The sequence below is a fragment of the Podarcis pityusensis genome, assembly GCF_964106645.2.
Source record: "Podarcis pityusensis genome assembly, chromosome: 10".
NCBI classification, from domain to species: domain Eukaryota; kingdom Metazoa; phylum Chordata; class Lepidosauria; order Squamata; family Lacertidae; genus Podarcis; species Podarcis pityusensis.
Window position 1 is genome coordinate 8,316,593 of NC_138035.1, and position 21,039 is coordinate 8,337,631.

The 21,039-nt window shown below is 46.2% G+C and overlaps 1 protein-coding gene across 2 annotated transcripts in view; it reads left to right on the forward strand.

Moving 5' to 3' along the window:
- Positions 1-21,039, forward strand: part of CHCHD3 (coiled-coil-helix-coiled-coil-helix domain containing 3) — a 221,703-nt gene that overhangs the window by 171,466 nt on the left and 29,198 nt on the right. For both annotated transcript variants that reach the window (XM_081023256.1, XM_081023257.1), the window contains one exon: positions 3,670-3,740. In XM_081023256.1, coding sequence (XP_080879382.1) covers positions 3,670-3,740 — 71 coding nt within the window. The remainder of the gene's footprint in view (positions 1-3,669; positions 3,741-21,039) is intronic.

The following is a 21,039-nucleotide window of genomic DNA, read 5'->3' on the forward strand; positions in this document are numbered from 1 at the left end:
GACAAATGAATTATTAGGTCTGGATCACAGGAGCAAGCTCCGAGTTGAGAGACCACCATGTTCTGTCTAATATTTGTGTGCCCTTTTGACTGTGGTATCTGTTACACAATTTATTATAATTTGCGTAAAAAGTGTGAGGCTCAAAACACAATCTTGCCCTTCTTCTCAGCTTAATGATTTTTCCAGTGATTTTTGTAGATCCCCAGCGAATTCAGAGCCGCCTGGTAAAGCATAAGACACAGGCTCAGATGATTAAATATCTGTCCTTTTACCTTTCCAGATGGAGTAGTTTCTTTCACTCATCAGCATAGTAAAGGAGTAAAGGAGCCTTGTTTCCTGTTGCCTGTCTTCTGCTCTAACGTGGTACAAGTAGAAAGAAAATGTCTTGTGATGTTTTCTTCTTCTGACTTCGCATAACCATGGTTTGGATCTGATAGATAGGAGCGTGCCTGAGGTTAAAAGCCTCTACCTGCTGATTCAAAAACTCTGGGGATTTTCAGCTTAAGAAAGCTGGTGCCTGAGGGACAGATTACCCATTTTGCAAGCCATAGAGATGTCTCCAAAAATGATGTCCCCATAAGTAAGCTCTCCCCAAGCCAAATGTCTGATTGTATTTACCACATGGACATTGTGAGTTTCTTTACCCGCGTGGCAGCCAGTGATGTGAGGTGGGGATACTTGCAACGTGATAATGTTTACAGCTAGATTATTACGGTAGCTGGTGGGAGGACTTAACATGCAACCATCTCTGAAGCACAGGACAGAATTAAACTGGAAATTCCCACGATTGGTCTAGGTTTAGCCAAGAACTTGCTGGATGACAAACTGCTCTCTTTTGTCTTCAGCCTCCAATCCATAATAGGATCATAGTAATACTGGTCTCCTTTACAGGTTTGTTATCAGGTTTGCTTAATGGAAGTGCTGCACTACTACATAAAAGGGGTCTCTAATAGTAAGGATTATGTTTGCTATGGCTTGGTCCAAGAGGACATTCTTGGTTGACCATGAAGATTGTGGCAGGGCACAGAGAAGAATTGCATATGCAGATCCCAATCAAAAAATTAGCTAGTCTCATTTAAAGAGTGCTGAGAGCAGGGTCCTAGCATGGTGTCCCATTTATTATGTGTGAAGTGTAGTCTACATAAATACAAAATGCATAAGGCATCAATGGTGCAATACAGAGGCGCCATTTTAATCACCATGTTGGTACAGGCCAGCTATTGCAACTTGCCTTCTAAACCTTTAATCATCTCGTACATGGCCCCTGCATCAAGGCAGGATGAAGGGGCTGTTGATGGATCAGGTTCTGCATCCACTTTCTATGCCCGGCATTATGGATAAGCAGTCCATCTGTTGTTTGCATTAAACTAGCACCCAGGTTCTAGGCCTCATTACAATTAGCGTCACGGTTTTTAATCTGCCTTGAAGTTTTGCCCTCCTGCTGTTTCCCCAACCGCCAGCTAGAGTTCCACATCTGGGTTGGAAAGATGGGTTTGGGATCTTTTTGTTACAGGGGGTGGCAGATTCTGAGCAGTGAGGCGGCTGTAGATCCTTCGTCAGACCACTTTCCCCACTAAAAATTGCCTCCCCCAGCCTCACTTTGTAGACAGCATTTCAAGACATGTGTAGAGATAGAATGTGCGGTTCTGCCACTCAGTAATTCTGATTCTGCAAAGCATGTCCCCTTTCAGAGGCACAAGCAGTTGGGAGGTTCTGCAAAAGCCCTCCCCACCTTTCCCCAGAATTATATATATGTGGGTGCCATTTCAGGGTCCAATTATGCAGAGAGATTATTTTAACTATAAAACTAAAGCAAGCGTCCATTCTCTCTCTTTTTCCCTCTCATGGTTCTATCAGTTTATCAGAAACGGCAAGCTCTAGCAATGGGCAATAGAGAAAGCAGTAGAAGCTGCTGTGAGCATTTGATCTTCCCATTGGCTGAACTGTTACGATGTCACAAAACTCAGAGCGAGGCTGGGGAGCAGAGTCAAAATGGAAGACAAGGAGACATGAGTCGTGAATGCCATGGATGTTAAGGGTAGAGGGGAGCCCAGTGACAGAGGGCGTAAGAAGCAGAAAATAGATGGAAATGGGGAGCCTAAGAAACAAGAAGCAGAGGGAAAAGAGGGCCAAGGAAAACAGGTAGGTAGGTAGGACGGGAGAAAAGCAGGGTTGAAGAAGCTGAATGTCGGAATGATTAGGAATAAATTGGTTATCTACTTTCCAGTCAATAGGCTGAATTCAACTAGTGCAATGAGCCCTCCTAGTGCAACAGGGCTTTCTCGCCTCTCCTTCTGCCCCTTCCTGTGCCTCCCCCCATAGCTGTCAACCATCCCTTATTTGGCAGGAAACTCCCTTATCCCAGCGCCATGTCCTGCTGCTGTCCCTTATTGATGATGTCCCTTAAATTTCCTGGGTTTCAAAGGAAGCAGCTCCTCTCCCTCCCTTCCTGCCGGCCAGGGAGGAGGGAGGTTCCAACTGTGTTGCTTGGCTCCGTTGCTCACCCAATAAGGAGTCTAAGAACGACTGGGGGGGGGTGGAGCTTGCATGCCTTGTGCCGATCAAATCGGTCGCGTTGCCTGGGGACTCGCCTTTGCTCAGCAGTTCCCAGCAGAGAGGTGACAGTGGTTTTCCTTGCTGCATCCCCTTTGCTGGTTTGCTGCGCTGTGGGAACCACCACTTGAGGCTTTGTTTGTGTGCTGGTCCAGGGGGGAGGTTACCGTGGGGCGAGGTCCAGGACCTGAGTCGAGGGTCGGCAGACAGTTCTCCACAGGCGAAGCGGGGTCCACAGCGAGGAGCCGGGCAAGGACAGGAACTCTGGGGGAACAGGACTGGATGCTGGCCGAAACAGCTCTTCAATGATGTTGCTCCCGCAACCTGGGACCAGGCTGACTGGCCTTTATCTTCTCTGAGGCCAGGGGCGGCCCCGGCCCCCAGGTGACCCGCCTCTCCTGGCCTTAAGGCGAGCACTCCTCCTGGGAGAAACCAGTTCCCTCTGCCTCTCTGCCCTGAGCCTCTGCAGCTCAGGAGAGGCCGGTGGGTTACTGCACCCAGGGGGAGACTCACTTTCCCCTGACAGGGCTGGGAGAGGCGCACCTGTAGGCAATGCGTCCTCAATCGCCTCCGGAGCCAGAGTGGATTCACCTGGTGCCTGCCCCTGAGGATCCGGCACAGGTGCAGGCGCTTCAGAATCAAGGCCCTGCCCCAGCTCAGCCGGCCCTGGAGGCGGGGACTCCTGTGCAGGCTGGGATTCCTCCGGTACAGCCTCTGAATCGGATTACCAGGCCATCACAGTTTGGCTGCTGGGCTGGCTGGGCTTTCTGCCCTTGGCTCAGGAGCTGGTTGACTAAAATCCCTTATTTTGGCTGCTGGTCCCTTATTTTCGAGGCTGCTGGTCCCTTATTTTCAAATCTGTAAGTTGACAGCTATGCTCCCCCCAGATTAGGAGAACACCTGAATAAGGAGACAACTGAATTCCACCCAGTAAGTTTTTCGCCACTTAGAATAACCACAGCAGCAAATTTAACGAGGTTCTCTTAGTAATCGTTGGACTTGGAGTGAGAGCAGCTGTGGATGTCTCGTTAGGGCCTTATGAATTACTAAACTCCCCCCGAAAAAAATGCTTCTTTGATTGCTTACCCTTATTTCTCTCACTCTCTCTATTTCTAGAGCTCGCAGTTCTATAAAGTCACCACGGAGCAGTACCAAAAAGCTGTTGAGGAAGTAGATGCCAGATTCAAGTAAGTTCCTCTCTTTTTATCCTTGTACTGTTTTTGAAGGAAGACCATGAATCTGATTTCACACACACACACACCCCCGGCCTTTGCTGGGAAAGCGGAAATGGAAATGAAGTGAGTTGCGGGTATTGGCATTGCAGGAAAAGCCTTGTGACCAGGGCTCCAAATCAGCTGAACTGTGTCCTGGTTGCAGCATAGAAATTCAAAGCAGACACATGTTCTTAACTTTTGCATGATGCTTATTGGAAAGAATGGGATGGAATCTTCAAAGAAGGATGCGTCTCCTGGATCAGGCCCACTAAGATGCAGGGGGTGACTGCAAGCACTGTTATTACTTTTAAAGCATGCACTTGCCATCATAGGAATCCCAAAGATTACAGTGGTGCCTCGCAAGACGAAATTAATTTGTTCCGCGAGTTTTTTCGTCTTGCGGTTTTTTTCGTCTTGCGAAGCACGGTGTCGGAAAAGTTTTGGAAAAGCTTCAAAAATCACCAAAGTCTTCAAAAACCTCAAAAAAGGCTACCACACCGAGTGCTATGAGTTGCTCCTCGAAGTCAAGTCGCAACTGTATTAACGGTTTTAAGAAAAAGGAAACAAACTTGCAAGACGTTTCCGTCTTGCGAAGCAAGCCCATAGGGAAAATCGTCTTGCGAAGCAACTCAGAAAACCAAAAACCCTTTCATTTTGCGAGTTTTCCGTCTTGCGAGGCATTCGTCTTGCGAGGTACCACTGTACAGTGTATCAATAAAAAGAATTTGGGGGGGGGGGAGAGAGAATAAGCCTTCTATACTTTTCATTCTCAAAGTTGCCACTGACAGACTGTCCCCGCTGTCCCCGGACCTCTTTTGAAGCAAGGGGCGGCGGGGAGAAGCGATCTTCTCCCCGCAGCCCCAGGTCCGGGGACAGCGGGAAGCGCTTCCCGCTGCCCCCGGACCTCTTTTGAAGCAAGGGTTTGCGGGGAGATCGCTTCTCCCCGCCGCCCCTTGCTTCAAAAGAGGTCGGGGACAGTGGGAAGCGCAGCGCTTCTTCCCCGCTGTCCCCGGACCTCTTTTGAAGCAAGGGGCAGCGGGGAGAAGCGATCTTCTCCCCGCAGCCCCAGGTCCGGGGACAGCGGGAAGCGCTTCCCGCTGCCCCCGGACCTCTTTTGAAGCAAGGGGCTGCGGGGAGATCGCTTCTCCCCGCCGCCCCTTGCTTCAAAAGAGGTCGGGGACAGTGGGAAGCGCAGCGCTTCTTCCCCGCTGTCCCCGGACCTCTTTTGAAGCAAGGGGCAGCGGGGAGAAGCGATCTCCCCGCAGCCCCTTGCTTCAAAAGAGGTCTGGGGACAGCGGGGTAGAAGCGATCTTCTCCCCGCAGCCCCAGGTCTGGGGACAGCGGGAAGCGCTTCCCGCTGTCCCCGGACCTCTTTTGAAGCAAGGGGCGGCGGGGAGAAGCGATCTTCTCCCCGCAGCCCCAGGTCCGGGGACAGTGGGAAGCGCTTCCCGCTGTCCCCGGACCTCTCTTGAAGCAAGGGGCTGCGGGGAGATCGCTTCTCCCCGCCGCCCCTTGCTTCAAAAGAGGTCCGGGGACAGCGGGAAGCGCAGCGCTTCTTCCCCGCTGTCCCTGGACCTCTTTTGAAGCAAGGGGCGGCAGGGAGAAGCGATCTTCTCCCCGCAGCCCCAGTTCCGGGGACAGCGGGAAGCGCAGCGCGTCTTCCCCGCTGTCCCCAGACCTCTTTTGAAGCAAGGGGCGGCGGGGAGAAGCTGTCCAGGACTTCTTCTGAAGGCGGGCGGGGGGCAAAAGTCTTTGTCCCCCCTGCCTGCCTTCCCAGGGGCTTTTACATCGCCCCGGACAGCGGAGAAGTCCTCCGCTGTCCCGGGCGATTTTAAAATGCCGCCCGCCAGCATTTTAAGATTGCCCCGGACAGCGGAGAAGTCCTCCGCTGTCCCGGGGTTTTTTTAAAATGCTGGGGGTGGGAAGAAAAGCCCTTGTCCCCCCCCCCCCCAGCCTTCAGAAGAGGTCGGGGGACAGACTGTCCCCGGACCTGGTCTGAAGGCGGTTTCCATAGGAACGCATTAATTGATTTTCAATGCATTCCTATGGGAAACCGTGCATCGCAAGACGAAAAACTCGCAAGAAGAAAAAACTTGCGGAACGAATTAATTTCGTCTTGCGAGGCACCACTGTACATTAGGTTGCAGACCAATGGACGGGGGCTCTTCTTTAATTTTATTAATCATATAGTGTTTTCTGTTTTTTAAAGTGCCTTAGATTATATTGCTACTTCTGTGATTAGATTTCAGCCATTTTGGTAAAATCTCTCTCCCCCCCCCCCCAATGGCTTGAAAGGTATTTAAATCAGTAATTTAACTTTGCCCTTGTGTTGAAGGTTGGGTTGAATTCTCTTTATTTCTCCGGAGGGCTTAATGAAGATCCAGTAATTGCGGGACCGAAGTGACTCTGACCTTTTGCCCTGGTCTTTCCTTCTTCTGCTGCTAATTCTTGCAGGAAGGCATCATCCATCATATTTCATGGCTTTCATTTCAGAAATGGTAACCCCCCCTCCCATTTTCCTGCTGTTTTCTGATGAATGCTGTCAGTAGAAGACAGAGACCAGTACTCTGTTGTTATCTGGAAGTCTGTTGTTGCTGAAAGGCTCTCAGCCCCCATGACAACATATCATTATAGCTACTTAATAACTTGATAAAGATCATAAAGGAGCCTTATGACAACTCATGGCTTTAGTCAGCCTTCCCATAGGAAAACATCCAAAGGACGAGATATTTTCTGCATTTTCAGTATATCCTGGCTGGGGCAGGCAGGAGTTACAATCCAAAACATCTGAAGGGTGCCAGTTGCATGCAGTTTTTCTAATGCACTGTGAATATTGGTAGCTTTGTATCAGAGCTTTCCAAACTGAGTGTCACGACACATTAGTGTGTTGGCTGCAGTGTGTAGGTGTGTCGTGCAAATGTGTCGTGCAAGTGTGTCACACACCTCCCGGGGCTGGAAAGGAGTTAGTTTAATCTCCAGTTTGCTAGTTAAACCCCCCGCCCCGAATTTCTGTGTCATGAAATGTCTAAAAAGTGTGTCACCAACATGAAAAGTTTGGAAAGCTCTGCTCTGTATTAATAATTGTGGTGATCTGGCATGTTTCCACATCCTAAAGTGCCGACTGGATTCCTGTTTCTGTTAAACCCACAGAAAGCAGCATTTAAAAAACATTTAAACATTAAAAACATTTTTTTAAAAATAAACTTTCACATATAATACAGACTACACAATTTAACAAAAGGCAGTTTAAAATATAGTGGTACCTCGGATTAAGAACAGCCCTGTTTACGAACTATTCGGTTTACGAACTCCACAAAACCGGAAGTAGTGTCCCGGTTTGCGAACTTTACCTTGGTCTAAAAACGGAATCTGAACAGTGGAAGGGCACTGGCGGCAGGAGGCCTCATTAGGGTTTAAGAATGGTTCCGGTTTAAGAACGGACTTCCGGAATGGATTAAGTTCGTAAACCGAGGTACAACTGTAGTAGTTGAATTGAAATGAAATGCAGGAACCATCCTATAGGAAACTAAAATGGAAAACACTAAAAGCGCACTGAAATAAGGTCTTTAGCAAACACTCTAAAATTGAGTCATTGCACAGTCCTGCCAATATGGAGCCTTTCAAGGAGTCTCCTCTATGGCTTTCCCTTTGGACTGCAAAATAAGTCACTAGATGATTTCTTCAGGCCTAGAAACTCTCAGACCCAATTTACAGGGATTTCTGAGGAGTCTTCCCTTCTCTTCCCACACCCCATTCAATACTTGCATGGTATTATGGTCTTGAAAAGCAACCAGTGTGGTAAAATCACAACTTTCCATATACAGTGGAACCTTGGTTCTTGAACGGCTTAGTTGATGAACAAAGCATCTTCCAGATGCCAGAAACCTGGAAGTAAGTATTCTGGTTTTCGTACTTTTTCAGAAGCTGAACGTCTGATGCGGCTTCTGCTTGAGTGCAGGAAGATCCTGCGGCCAATTGGAAGCTGCGCCTTGGTTTTCGAACGGTTTCAAGAGTCGAATAGACTCCCGGAACAGATTAAGTTTGAGAAAAGTCTAATGAAAATCAATAAAAAGAATTTGGGGGGGGGGGAGAGAGAATAAGCCTTCTATACTTTTCATTCTCAAAGTTGCCACTGACAGATAAGTCCAGTTGCAGATGACTCTGGGGTTGCAGCACTCATCTCGCTTTACAGGCGAGCATTTGTCGGCAGACAGTTTTTCCGGGTCATGTAGCCAGCATGACTAAGCCGCTTCTGGCGCAACGGAACACCGAAACCAAAGCAGCACACGGAAACGCCGTTTACCTTCCTGCCGGAACGGTACCTATTTATCTACTTGCACTTTGACGTGCTTTCGAGCTGCTAGGTTGGCAGGACTGAGCAACGGGAGCTCACCCCGTCGCCGGGGTTCAAACCACCGACCTTCTGATCAGCAAGCCCAAGAGGCTCTGTGGTTTAGACCACAGCACCACCCGTGTCCCTATGAATTACTTAAACAGGCTTATTCCCCCCCCCCACTATTTAAGAAGACTAGGCAAGTTCATGGGGGTCACCCCAAAGTTCTGGTCACCCCAAATTTCTAGCCATGACAACTATAGGCTGGGCACGGGTGCTTTGATCTTATCCCGCAAGACCATTCTTCACTTTCTCTTTTAGTTTAAGGTTTTCCTTACTTAAGAGCTTGAAACGACTAGAAATTAAGACAGCCCGGGAAGAACAATTGATTGCATTATTTTCCCGAGCTAAACGTTCCCAGTGCAAAACGTTTATGTATAACCTGACACAAAGCACTTCTGGCAAACTTCTGGCATGCCTTTTCATACAAATAATATCAACAAATAATACCTGCAAGCTTTAGACATGCAATTAAGGTACAGCACTCAGGAGTTATCTGTTTGCCTTTATAGAGAAAAAAGATAGAAAACACAGAGGTGTATTTCATTGGGAGGCAGGGTATCAGTCCTGCCCATTCTGTGAAGAGGAAGCTCACATTTTTCTAGTAGTTGTTCAGCCACAGGACCTTCTTTCTCCTTTCCTGCTTGCATGATTTCAACTTCTAGGGCAGAAGTGACAGTAGGAAGGAAGTGGGTAAGATGTCCCTTAAGCAGAGATACCAGCATATTCTCTGGAACCTGAAAATATTAAAGCTTGCTTTAAATGTGTACATCACTCAAGTTATTGAGTACAAGCTTATTATTCACTAGAACAGTGCTTCCCAAACCTGGGTCTCTAGCTGTTTTTGGACTACAGTTCCCATCATCCCTGACCACACTCGTCCTCCCTAGGGATGATGGGAGTTGTAGTCCAAAAACAACTGCAGGCCAAAGTTTGGGAAACAGTGGGCTAGATGCTCACTTGTTGTCTGTGTGGGCACAGAAGCAATTGACATGTAGTGTTTGATGCAACCATAATTCACTGTTTTGGGTTAATTTATGAGTAAAACTTATAACTAGTATAATAAAACATGATATTTAAAACATTACTGGGCATCTTATTTTCCTGTTAATTCAAGACCCAATATTGCATATGATTTTCTTACAGCCCATTAACATCTTTTTATTTCCCTTTTTCGGCCCGTGGAAATATTAGGAGGGGTGGGGGAAGATGTCTTCCTGTCTGCCTTGATACATAAATGCATATTAAAAAATAGTCAGTGTTATTTTCATGCTCCCAAGAGTTTAATTTAAACAGATGTTCTTTTAACTGTCTTCTGGAGTATAGCTTGATAAGTAAATTATGAAAGATTCAGTAGAAAACTAAACATCGATGCTCTTCTGATGCCTCGTGTTCAGTTTAATTGAACGTGAGGATTGAGGACAGATTTTTCCAGCTAAAAGTGCTTTAAAGAGCTTGTTTAATTGTCTGTAAAAGGAGAATTAAATAAGGTTGAACTGCTAAATTTATAATTCTGTTAAATGCATAAACCAATGTGCTGCGTGTCAGTGTGACTTCAAGTTGGGAGTGTGAGATTAATAGAGCTAATTGTGGTATTGTTGCAAAGCAGCTCCACTTCAGAATGGCAAACATGCCTAGAATTTTCAGCAAGTTTTCCACTGAAATATTCACTTCCTGCTTCGTTTTTGAAGCGAAAGTTTCACATACTGGGCCTAGTAGTTGTGCTGCAGAAGGTATGCTGCCAGTATTAATTCCTATTGGAATAGAGAGGTTAAATGTAATAATAATAATAATAATAATAATAATAATAATAATAATAATACCCTGCCCATCTGACTGGGTTTCCGCAGCCACTCTGGGCAGCTCACATCGGAATGTTAAAAACACAATGAAACATCAAATGTTAAAAATTTCCCTAAACAGGGCTGCCTTCAGGTGTCTTCTAAAAGTCGGATAGTTGTTTATTTCTTTGACATCTGATGGGAGGGCGTTCCAGAGGGCGGGCGCCACTACCGAGAAGGCCCTCTGCCTGGTAATCAAGAATGGACACAGGGCTTGTGCCGGAGTGTATGGGGTGTTAGGGGGGTGGGACCGCTGATGGGGAACATGTTGTAGCTTGTCTGGGGTAGCTTGTCCTCCTTTGGTCCCCACCCTGCTCTCAGCTCTCACCTCTGACTCCTCGAAGCTGTCAGCATGAGACAGTGAGCACAGCTCAGGAAATGGCCTCCAGGTGTAATAAGAACCCATATGATACGTATGACTACCGCTGCGGTTTACCTCCTTTTAAGACATAACATTTGCATTGATCAGGTTCTAACTGGTCAGGTTGAGCTAGTTCCTGCACTGCTCAGATGAATGCCATCCGTTACGATGACTGTAGTCAATTAAAAGGTATTTTTCATAATCAGTGGTGATCAGTATAGGCATGTGGGCACAAAATGCAAGAAGAGCCCTGCTGGGTCAGATGAAAGGCCTATCTTGTCCCACAGTGGCCAACCAGATGCATTTGGGGGAAGCCTATGAGCAGCCCATGAAGGCGATGTTGCTGCCCACCAGCTGATGTTCACAGGCAAGGTGCCTCTCATCCTGCAGGTTGCGTATTGCCATTGTGACTAGTAGCCATCAATAGTTGTTGTTGTTGTTTAGTCGTTTAGTCGTGTCCGACTCTTCGTGACCCCATGGACTAGAGCACGTCAGGCACTCCTGTCTTCCACTGCCTGGAAGTAAAACTCATGTTGGTAGCTTCGAGAACACTGTCCAACCATCTTGTCCTCTGTCGTCCCCTTCTCCTTGTGCCCTCCATCTTTCCCAACATCAGGGTCTTTTCCAGGGAGTCTTCTCTTCTCCTGAGGTGGCCAAAGTATTGGAGCCTCAGCTTCAGGAGCTGTCCTTCCAGTGAGCACTCAGGGCTGATTTCCTTCAGAATGGATCAGTTTGATCTTCTTGCAGTCCATGGGACTCTCAAGAGTCTCCTCCAGCACCATAATTCAAAAGCATCAATTCTTCAGCGATCAGCCTTCTTTATGGTCCAGCTCTTACTTCCATACATAACTACTGGGAAAAACATAGCTTTAACTATACAGACCTTTGTCGGCAAGGTGATGTCTCTGCTTTTTAGCAATCGATAAACTGGAAATTTCCCCAGAAAGGATGGTTCTTAATTCAGGATATGATAGGCTTTCTTTTAATTCATTTTTATACTTTCTGCATAGTTTTCAGCTCTACCTTCTTTGAAGGCAGCCTTTGTGATTCTTTTCTGTCTTGACACAAAAGTACTTCCAATAGTGAAATGAACAAGCAACTCATCTCTTCCCTTGAGCTTCCCTTCCCTTCCTGTTTTACTTTTAGTCCTTTTGAATTACATGAGATGTGGTTTGAGTAGTCTTAATGGCTAATTTGCCAAGTTTAAGAGGAATGGAGGGCACACTGCATAACCTATCTAGAATTTATTGGAAAGCTGGCAGGCTCACTGTACATTGTCTGCGATACTTACCTTGATGCCTGCTTATTGCCTGTTCCAGTGCTGCATTAATTTGCTTTAATATTCCAAAACATACCTGATGATTTAAAAAAAAATCTTTGTGGGGCTCAAATTGCATTGATCAAATCCTAAATTGTCAAATGGTTTATCTCCCTTGAAGACACTAATTCGCATTGATCGAATTCTAAATGATCAGGTTGAGCCAGTTCCTGCAGTACACAAATGATATTAAAACAACATTACCAGGCCCTGCTGCTTTTTCCTAATGCAGGCGTTATGTTATTCACAGTTGCATTATAACCAGAATGATTATGTTACAAAGATGTCTTGTTCCTAATGAAAAGTTTACATAAGGAAGAAGAAGGTGGGGGAGAGGAAAGTGCAGTATTACAGGAAAAGCTTGGCTTTGGGCTTTTACTGAGTAATTGCATTTTGCATTTCTCTTGGATTCCTTTCTTACACTTCACTTTCGAGGGCTAAAGGCAGGAAACTTGGCATCTCTGGGGATGGCATCTTATTTTCCCATGACCATCAGGGCCAAGTAACATTCTGATCATTCAGTTAGGGGTTCAGAATGGGGAATAGTCAAGCCTCTGCCCTGCAAGAGAATATATGTAAAGGGTAATGGGACCCCTGACCATTAGGTCCAGTCGTGGCCGACTCTGGGGTTGCGGCGCTCATCTCGCTTTATTGACTGAGGGAGCCGGAGTACAGCTCCTGGGTCATGTGGTCAGCATGACTAAGCCACTTCTGGCAAACCAGAGCAGCACATGGAAGTGCCGTTTACCTTCCTGCCAGAGCGGTACCTATTTATCTACTTGCACTTTGACGTGCTTTCGAACTGCTAGGTTGGCAGGAGCTGGGACTGAGCAACAGGAGCTCACCCCGTCACGGGGATTCGAACCACCGACCTTCTGATCGGCAAGACCTAGGCTCTCTTGTTTAACCCACAGCGCCACCCGCATCCCTTAGAATATATGTAGAGTTATCTTTATCTTAACTGCAAGAGAAGAGTTATCCTGCTTTGTCTGGTTGACTTTTTGGCAGGCAGCTTAAGCCTGATTTGATATTCCAGGTCTCTGGTGGACCCACTTGATTGTCTTGTCCATTGACTGCACAACGTCTTGGAGTCTGAGATAGTTCTTTTCCCACACACCCTGATGTGCAGTGAGATTAGGAATGGACCTCAAGCTCTTGCACTTACTTCCCCAAGACATAGAATTGTGGTGGCCAATTGTGGTGGCAACCATGCAACAATATAAGATGCTTTGTAGTATATTCATCCTGCTTTGCCTTAATATGGTTTAGCTTCTGGCTTGCTGGCCAGTTGACCCATGCAGATGTGAAGGCCTGTCTGCATATCACAAGTGGCCCCTCGGGTCATTGTTTTTGCTCTTATTTTAAAGGTTTTGTCAGGGAACTGGCATCGGAACAGGGGCGGGAAACAGAGGGGCAGTCGTGTCACAGGGAGCCTCCGAAAATCTTGCGAAGCAGTTCTTCTTCCAGTGATGAGGAAAGCCCCATCTCCAGTGGGGAAGTGGTAAAAGGACCTGAGGATGCTGCGGGGAGCCTCAGCACCGCTCCTGGCCAAGCCGGCCAGGAGGGAAGCACACCCCTTCCGTTGCCCACCCTGCGCAGAGGTCTAAAGCGCAAAGAGGGAAGGAAAAGGCTGGGAGTAACGAGACTTTTATGTTGGGGGAGGTCCAAGAAACGACCACTCCCGGATTCTGCTAGCGATTGAGGCAGACATGAACTTGTGGCTCTGCACTGTAAATAGTTTGCACCCAAATAAAACCTGTAAAAGACAGGTCTCAGTCCTGCCTGGTTACTCATGAGCAACCACCATTGCCATCTGACAGATTTGTACCCTGCCCTTGATCAAATTTCTTCAAGGCAGTTTGCAACATATTACAACAATGCAAAGTACTCCCCGGAGACTTTGGCTGGCATCAGAGTCCAGAGTAATGTTCCCATTGCTTCTGCAGTCCCAGAGTAGAGTGTCTTTTTTCTCCTAAGGAGGTGAGAACAAGCCCTGGCAGATGTCCTTTCTCTGGCCAATGGCTGAGGCTAGGCAGCTCTCCAGGTTGCAAACTCCCAGTTTGTCTGGCTGGTAGCAGAGCTTAGAGTGTCTTTCTCCTCATTTCTGGAGGTGTGCCACTAACACAACATTTGCAGCACCCACACCACAGATTTGGCCATGTGTATGAATTACATACATAGAAAGTAAAAAATTGTACTGGGAGACCAACAATGGTCTAGGATCTCTGGTCTTCAACAAGTGGGTCGCAGCAGAGATGTTACCACCATTTTCTCTTTTGTTGTTTTGTTTTCTTTGCGATAAGTTGCCAGAGAAGTCAGAAGTGGTATAGTTCAGACATAGGTTCACCACCTCACCTTGTTCTTTGAGACAACTAAGCCAGACAGATAAAAGATAGCATGCCAAAAATAAATGAAACGAATTAAAGCAGATCAGTTGTTGAAAGCTAACCCAGCAATTGTTACATCTGATTCCTGTATCTGGAAAGTTAAGACCATTGATTTATTTTACCCACATATTCTCTCACATCAGCCTCAGTTCCTCATTTATGATCTGGGAAGAATTCATGTTTGTTTAGCCTGGTGATTGTGAGGATAAAGGAAACCAGGTCTTGAGAGCACTTTGCATTTTCAAAACATGGTACAAATAGGAAGGAAGAATAGTGCACTTGGAAGAAGGGCGAACCCTAGGAACAGCAAACCATACCCTGTAGTGAATTAAGCCATTCTTTAGGCACTTGCCTGGAACTACTCAGAAAGCTAATAGCCCAGCTGAGATGAAGGCATGACTTTGATGTGGTTCTTGTGTTAAGGTACAAGGTGTATTAGAATGGTGCTAATGGAAAACGTGATCAAAACCAGAAAAATAAAAGTGGAAGTTGCTCTTATTTTAAATCTTCTTACTTGTGCCTTTCTACAAACTGAAGGCAGCTTACAACAACCTTATTACCAACTAGTTTAAAACTTCTGCAAACATATTCCTGGCCTTAGGCAGTTCAGAGAGAAGATCAGGGTTAGTGGAATTCCTAAAGAAGGCAGCCTTGCATACCTGTAATCATGGGTCTAGCAGTATCTGCTGCTATTACAGACTCGATGCTTTGCTTTGCGAGGGTAGTCTCTTCAGTTGGTTCCCAGCTCATTGTCTTAAATATTGTAGCTTCCTTTGCAGGTTGAGGAGGAGTTGCCTAGATTTTACAGAAGCTCTGCTTCAAGTCTTAAACCTTTGAACAGTGATCGCTTTATAACTGACAGCTTTAGTTTTCCCTACAGCAACAGAGACGTTTTCCTTTCTTCCTTTGATCAATACAATCCATTAGGAATGTAGAGTATCCAACACTGCTATATGAAATATTAATTAAGCACATTTTAGCTAGATAAATGTGTACTCTGCATCCAGTGAAAGCAGGAGGTGCCGAAGGAGTGCATGTATTTCCATTTTACCAAATCACAGTTCTATAAATACATGTTCATACGTTTGCATGATAGTGATGTACACTCTTTCCATGTGCCATGTTGTTGTGCCCCAGCATCTGCAAGAGGCCTTCTGGATCATACCAAGGGTTTCCCAAACCTGGGTCTCTAGCTGTTTTGGGGGTACAGTTCCCATCATTCCTGACCACTGGTCCTAGCTAGGGATGATGGGAGTTGTAGTCCAAAAACGGGTGGAGATACAAGTTTGGGAAACCCTGATCTAAATGAACACCTTGTTTCCAAAGGTGACCAGTTCACTGGGTCCAGGAAGCCAGCTAGCCAGCAACCCTTTAGCTTTGGTTTGCCCCCAAGAGCTGACATTCAAAGGCATGCTGAAGATGGAGAGTCCATATGGCTCTCATGGCCAGTAGAAGAAGAAGAAGAGTTTGGATTTGATATCCCGCTTTATCACTACCCGTAGGAGTCTCAAAGCAGCTAACAATCTCCTTTCCCTTCCTCCCCCACAACAAACACTCTGTGAGGTGAGTGAGGCTGAGAGACTTCAGAGAAGTGTGACTGGCCCAAGGTCACCCAGCAGCTGCATGTGGAGGAGCAGGGAAGCGAACCCGGTTCACCAGATTACGAGACTACCACTCTTAACCACTACACCACACTGGCTCTCATACTTATTGGTTGACATTCTCCATGAATTTGTCCAAACTCCTTTTAATGGCATTGCAGCCAGCGACCATTACCACATCTTGTGATGGTGAATTCCATAAATCTACGTATGTGCTGTGGGAAGAAGTATTTGCTTTTCGTCCGCCGTGAATCTCCTGCCCATCAACTTCACGGGTGTATTCTAGCATAATGAGAAAGGGAGTAAAATCCTCTTCCTCGCCACTTTCTGCAAATCATGCGTACTCTTATATAGACTTCTGAAATAAAAGTTTCATCAGGCAATTTGTGAGCATGTCCTTTCTGACAATTTGTGAGCATGTGTCAGATTGTGGAGCCTGGTTAGAGCACACTTTCTTATCCCAGTAAAACTACTTTAAAGGGATCTTAATAGCTATAGCAGTGCAATTCCCTTGTGCCTGAGGGTACCTTTATTCCAGGTGGGAGTCTATACCAACATAGTTATACAGGAACAAAGAGGGAGAGCAGCTGTATATACAGACAAGCTGACAAGCCCTAAGATATGTGTTCATTAGGAAAGTCAAGGCTGCTGTCAGCAGCCAATTAAGGACTCTCCCTTTTTTATAATAATATTTTATTCTTTTTTCCATGTAGAAAATTACATTTGTTACTCAACAATTATATTCCAGTTCAATGACAGTAGTGGCTTCCTGCTCACCCAACATGGATGTTTGTAACCCAAATTACATACAATTGTGTTTTAAGGTTCCGTCTTATCTAATTTCATCCTCTCTACCATGTTTCATAATATATTCTGCTGTTTTCTTACACTTCAAACCATGCTGTGGTCTTCACATATGGGAAATGACTTTTTTTTATAGACTAGAAAAGGCTCCCAGTCTTCTTTAAAGGCTTCTGAATGAGCTATAATACTTGTGTTGGTCACATTCACAGCTGAACACTTGAAGCATCTTCCTAATATATATATTTTTAAAGGAAAAAATGCATTCCTAAAAGATGTATGAGCTTGGTCTCTGATAACTTTAAGAAAAGAAGAAAAGCACCCAGTCCGATGTACATTCTTGATAACTGGGACTTGCCCCATCACACAGTAAAAATGGATGGACGGTGGTCCATGTGGAAAAATTCCAGCAGCTTCCCATGCATGCTCACAAGGATAGATGGCGTAATTTTCAATAGACCTTTTATGAAATCAAGTGAGTGAGTGAAACTCTCTCTTCTCCCTCTCTCTTTCTCTTTACACATCAGTGCCCAACAGTTAAATTGGCACGTTTCTTATTTTTGTGTATCCGTAATCAACCAAGTCCTCTGAAAATTGATAGATGTGCTCATTAAGGGCAGTTCTTGCTGCCGGCTGCAGTTTCACAAGCCTCCGCCGCCAATGGGAAGCAGCGGTTCACGCTCAGCGCTGGCAAGTGATACTCCGCCGTGATACATCTGGCTTCCAGCTTCCTTTCAGAGATTCTAAAGCCTCTTGTTTTCATGTATTGAACATGCTTTGTTGGGAATTTACATGAGTACAAGTCACCCATTTCCCAATTACAGTATGGAAACAAGGTGGGAGGCTAAAAGCTGCAATCTATCTCGTGTGCCTTCTCCTCCTGTATGGATGAGTTTTGCAAGCGCTCTCCTCCCCGCCCACTCCCATTTTGCAGGGAGAGCCATTTTGCAGATTTTTGAACATCTGTGTGCATTTAAACATATCCCAGTGACTTCACCGGATTGCATGAAAAGGAATGTACGTCTGCACAGCTGATTATATGGGTGCTTTTTGTTTCGTGTAAAGTAGCGGGCCACCTGTTTCTGGTTATAGGAAGAAGGATAGTGTTTCTGGTTCTAGGGAGAAGGATAGGCTGTCGGTTACCTTTTTACATGTTGAAACGTGGAATGGCTTATTCTGTTTCCGTACCTCCTGCCCTCCTCACACCTGTTAAGCTGCCAGTATTCTGAATGGGGGTAACGGTGGAGGGCAGATGGAGTTGCAACTCAAATATCTGTAAATTGTGTGTCGCGTTTGTGGCTGGGCAAAGCTGCAGGAGGGAGGAGGTCAGCGCCACTAACCTCTCTTATCCCTGCAGAGCTCTTGAACAAGATGAAGTGATCAAAGCAGGATGCCAGGACATCGTCACAGCCTCATTACTTTGCAAGCTGCATGCACAGATGCTGCCTTAGCTGCATTGTGGGCATGGTCTGATTTACATTCCTAACACCTCCATTACAGCTCATTTGCTGCTGATGCTGCTTGTAATTAACAGGCTCCTTTCTCCTTCTTGAAGTTGTGCTGATCTGAAAGCTCAGCAGAGAGAATAGTCAGCAGGTGACTGTGCCAGCTTCTTCAGGTGTCCTGGGCACAGTTCAAGGTGAGGACTCCAAACCTGTAGAGCCATAAATGGCTTGAGTCATAACTTCAAGATGGTCGGTGTGGTGTAGTGGTTAGGAGCGGTAGTCTCGTAATCTGGGGAACCGGGTTCACTTCCCCGCTCCTCCACATGCAGCTGCTGGGTGACCTTGGGCTAGTCACACTTCTTTGAAGTCTCTCAGCCCCACTCACCTCACAGAGTGTTTGTTGTGGGGGAGGAAGGGAGAGGAGAGTGTTAGCCGCTTTGAGACTCCTTTGGGTAGTGATAAAGCGGGATATCAAATCCAAACTCCTCCTCCTCCTCCTCCTCCTCCTCCTCCTCTTCTTCTTCTTCTTCTTCTTCTTCTTCTTCTTCTTCTTCTTCTTCCCTTTGTCTCTCTCGTTCCACACTGCTTAGATTGTTCTGTTTGGCTAGCTTGGTTTATTTATTTACTAATTACGTTCATATACTTCCTTTCTCCCAAAGCAATCAAGGTAGTTTACGTTTAAAATAATGGCTTACAGTCTAAGAGGCATGGCATAGAAGGAATGGAAGAGGAAGAAGAAAACAAGCAAATTAAAGTAATGATTCTTTCGTACTGTTGCGTAGTGAAGTCCCATAATGACTAGGTGGGAGGGCTGGTGATGAGGGCATTTCTAGCAAAGGTCAAGCCAAATTGCAGTTGCTCTGTTGACTTGTGCTAAGCTTGTGGTCCACCAAGACCCCTAGATCCTTATCACATGTACTCCTAGTAAGCCAGCTGTCCCCCATCCTGTATTTGTGTATCTGGTTCTTTCTGCCTAAGTGCAGAACCTTCACATTTGTCCCTGTTGAAATTCATTTTGTTAGCTTGCGCCCAGTTCTCCAATCTGTTGTGGTCATTTTGAATTCTGATTCTATCGCCAGATCTTGATCTAGGGCCAGGCTGGGTGTGACAAGAAATATTTCCATCTTCTTGAACTTAAAATAATAAACACATGGGCATGCAGTGGCCCCTGATTCAGATCACCGTTTCTGGGACAGACCCACATGCAGCCAATATTTTCTCTGTACCGAAAAATAATTTCGTTTAGCACTAAGCGTAGTTCACCAGCTGATGCAGACGTTAGAGCAAACCAGAAAACGGAGGCGGTATGGATGATGTGGGTTGGGGATAGCGCCTGAGAACCTGTGGGGCACTCCTGACTGCCAAACCACAGTTTGATGCTTGGCTGCCGTGACATCTAAAGCACTGAGCCTACCTATTTCTGGCCTGCCAGCTGAGCTGTATTTATTGAGCAGGCTGGAGAACGAGAAATGTGTCTTTGCGGAGAGCTACATCTGGCCGTGGATCAAGCCTCGTGGGGCAACAACGCGGCTAAGGGTGACCGGACCGGTGCCAACACTGGAGGCCCCTTGTCCTCGTTGGCAAGACGGAGTCGATTTTGCAGCAAGGTCGTTGTGTTTTGCGCTGCCGTGGTGCAGCAGATTGGGAATTCTGTGCAAATTGAGGTTTTTAATTATTTATGGAAATGACTAATGCAATCAGTACAGTAGCTCTGGTGTTATTAATTTTGAAAATGAAATTCAGTTTATTTTGTGCTGTACCAACAACTTTCCCCTTCAACATGCCACAGCTATTTTGACTGGCAAAGATTTAGCTGCCTCGTAGGTGTTGCTGGGTGCCAAACCAGGTGGGGGGAGCCTGGCAGAAGAGGACCTTCACTTTTGGCAGTGCAGGAAGGTAGTTAGGAGAGCTGGGTTTGCCATCTTTTCATACAGCCAGGTGAAAGGAGACAACCGGTTCCTTTTTAAGAGACTGTAAATAAAATACCTTCATGGTCAGAAGCCGGGTGCTCAAATCACTAGACCACACTACTTCCAGTTGGCAATTCAGAAACTAAAAACCAAGTTCAGTTCTGAATGATGAACATCATTATCATGGGCATAAGTTTCAGTTCTGACTATTACTTTCATAACCATCTTCAGGTTTCTACATGTTAGGCCAAAATTTCTATTCTAATACATTTTTACTACTCTACATATTTTCGCTTCACACAAAAGCTGTTGAAACCTCTGTTGTTGCTGCTGTTGTTGCTGCTAAACTTCATGCACTCCTTTTTACAAAATAATTTCCCCAAGCCACAGGAACTTGAATTATGCAAGGTTTGGGCCTGTGTTCACGGGGCCTGGCAAAGCATCTTTGCTTGACTAGTGCTCCAAAAGTACATTCCAGGATTCTCAACAGACCTTCTAATAAATGAAAACGATGGGTGGTCCCTAGTTGAAGGGCCCCAAGAGGATTCGCCAACACCTGCCCACACTCCAAGGGTGAGTTTCTGAGAAAAGCTCTGGGGGCTCACAGGTTTGGTGTGAGCACACGGCCGTGAGCAGAGTTTTCCTCACCTCTCGTCCGCTTGCAAACATTTGAGGAACAATGCCCACTGCAGGCTGGTCCATTAGAGCAGGGGTTGGCAAGGCTTACCTTGCCTGGGTTGGTTCACTGCCACGGAGCCCCCTTTGTAGGTCGGATTGCGGGCGCGCGTGAACGTACATTCCCAGTACGTTTCCGAGCACAATTCAAAGTGTTGGTGCTGACCTTTAAAGCCCTAAACGGCCTCGTTCCAGTATACCTGAAGGAGCGTCTCCACCCCCATCGTTCTGCGTGGACACTGAGGTCCAGTGCCGAGGGCCTTCTGGCCGTTCCCTCGCTGTGAGAAGCCAAGTTACAGGGAACCAGGCAGAGGGCCTTCTCGGTGGTGGCGCCCGCCCTGTGGAATGCCCTCCCACCAGATGTCAAAGAGAAAAACAACTACCAAACTTTTAGAAGACATTTGAAGGCAGCCCTGTTTAGGGAAGCTTTTAATGTTTAATAGGTTATTGTATTTTAGTGTTTTGTTGGAAGCCACCCAGAGTGGCTGGGGAAACTCAGCCAGATGGGCAGGGTACAAATAAAAAATTATTATTATTATT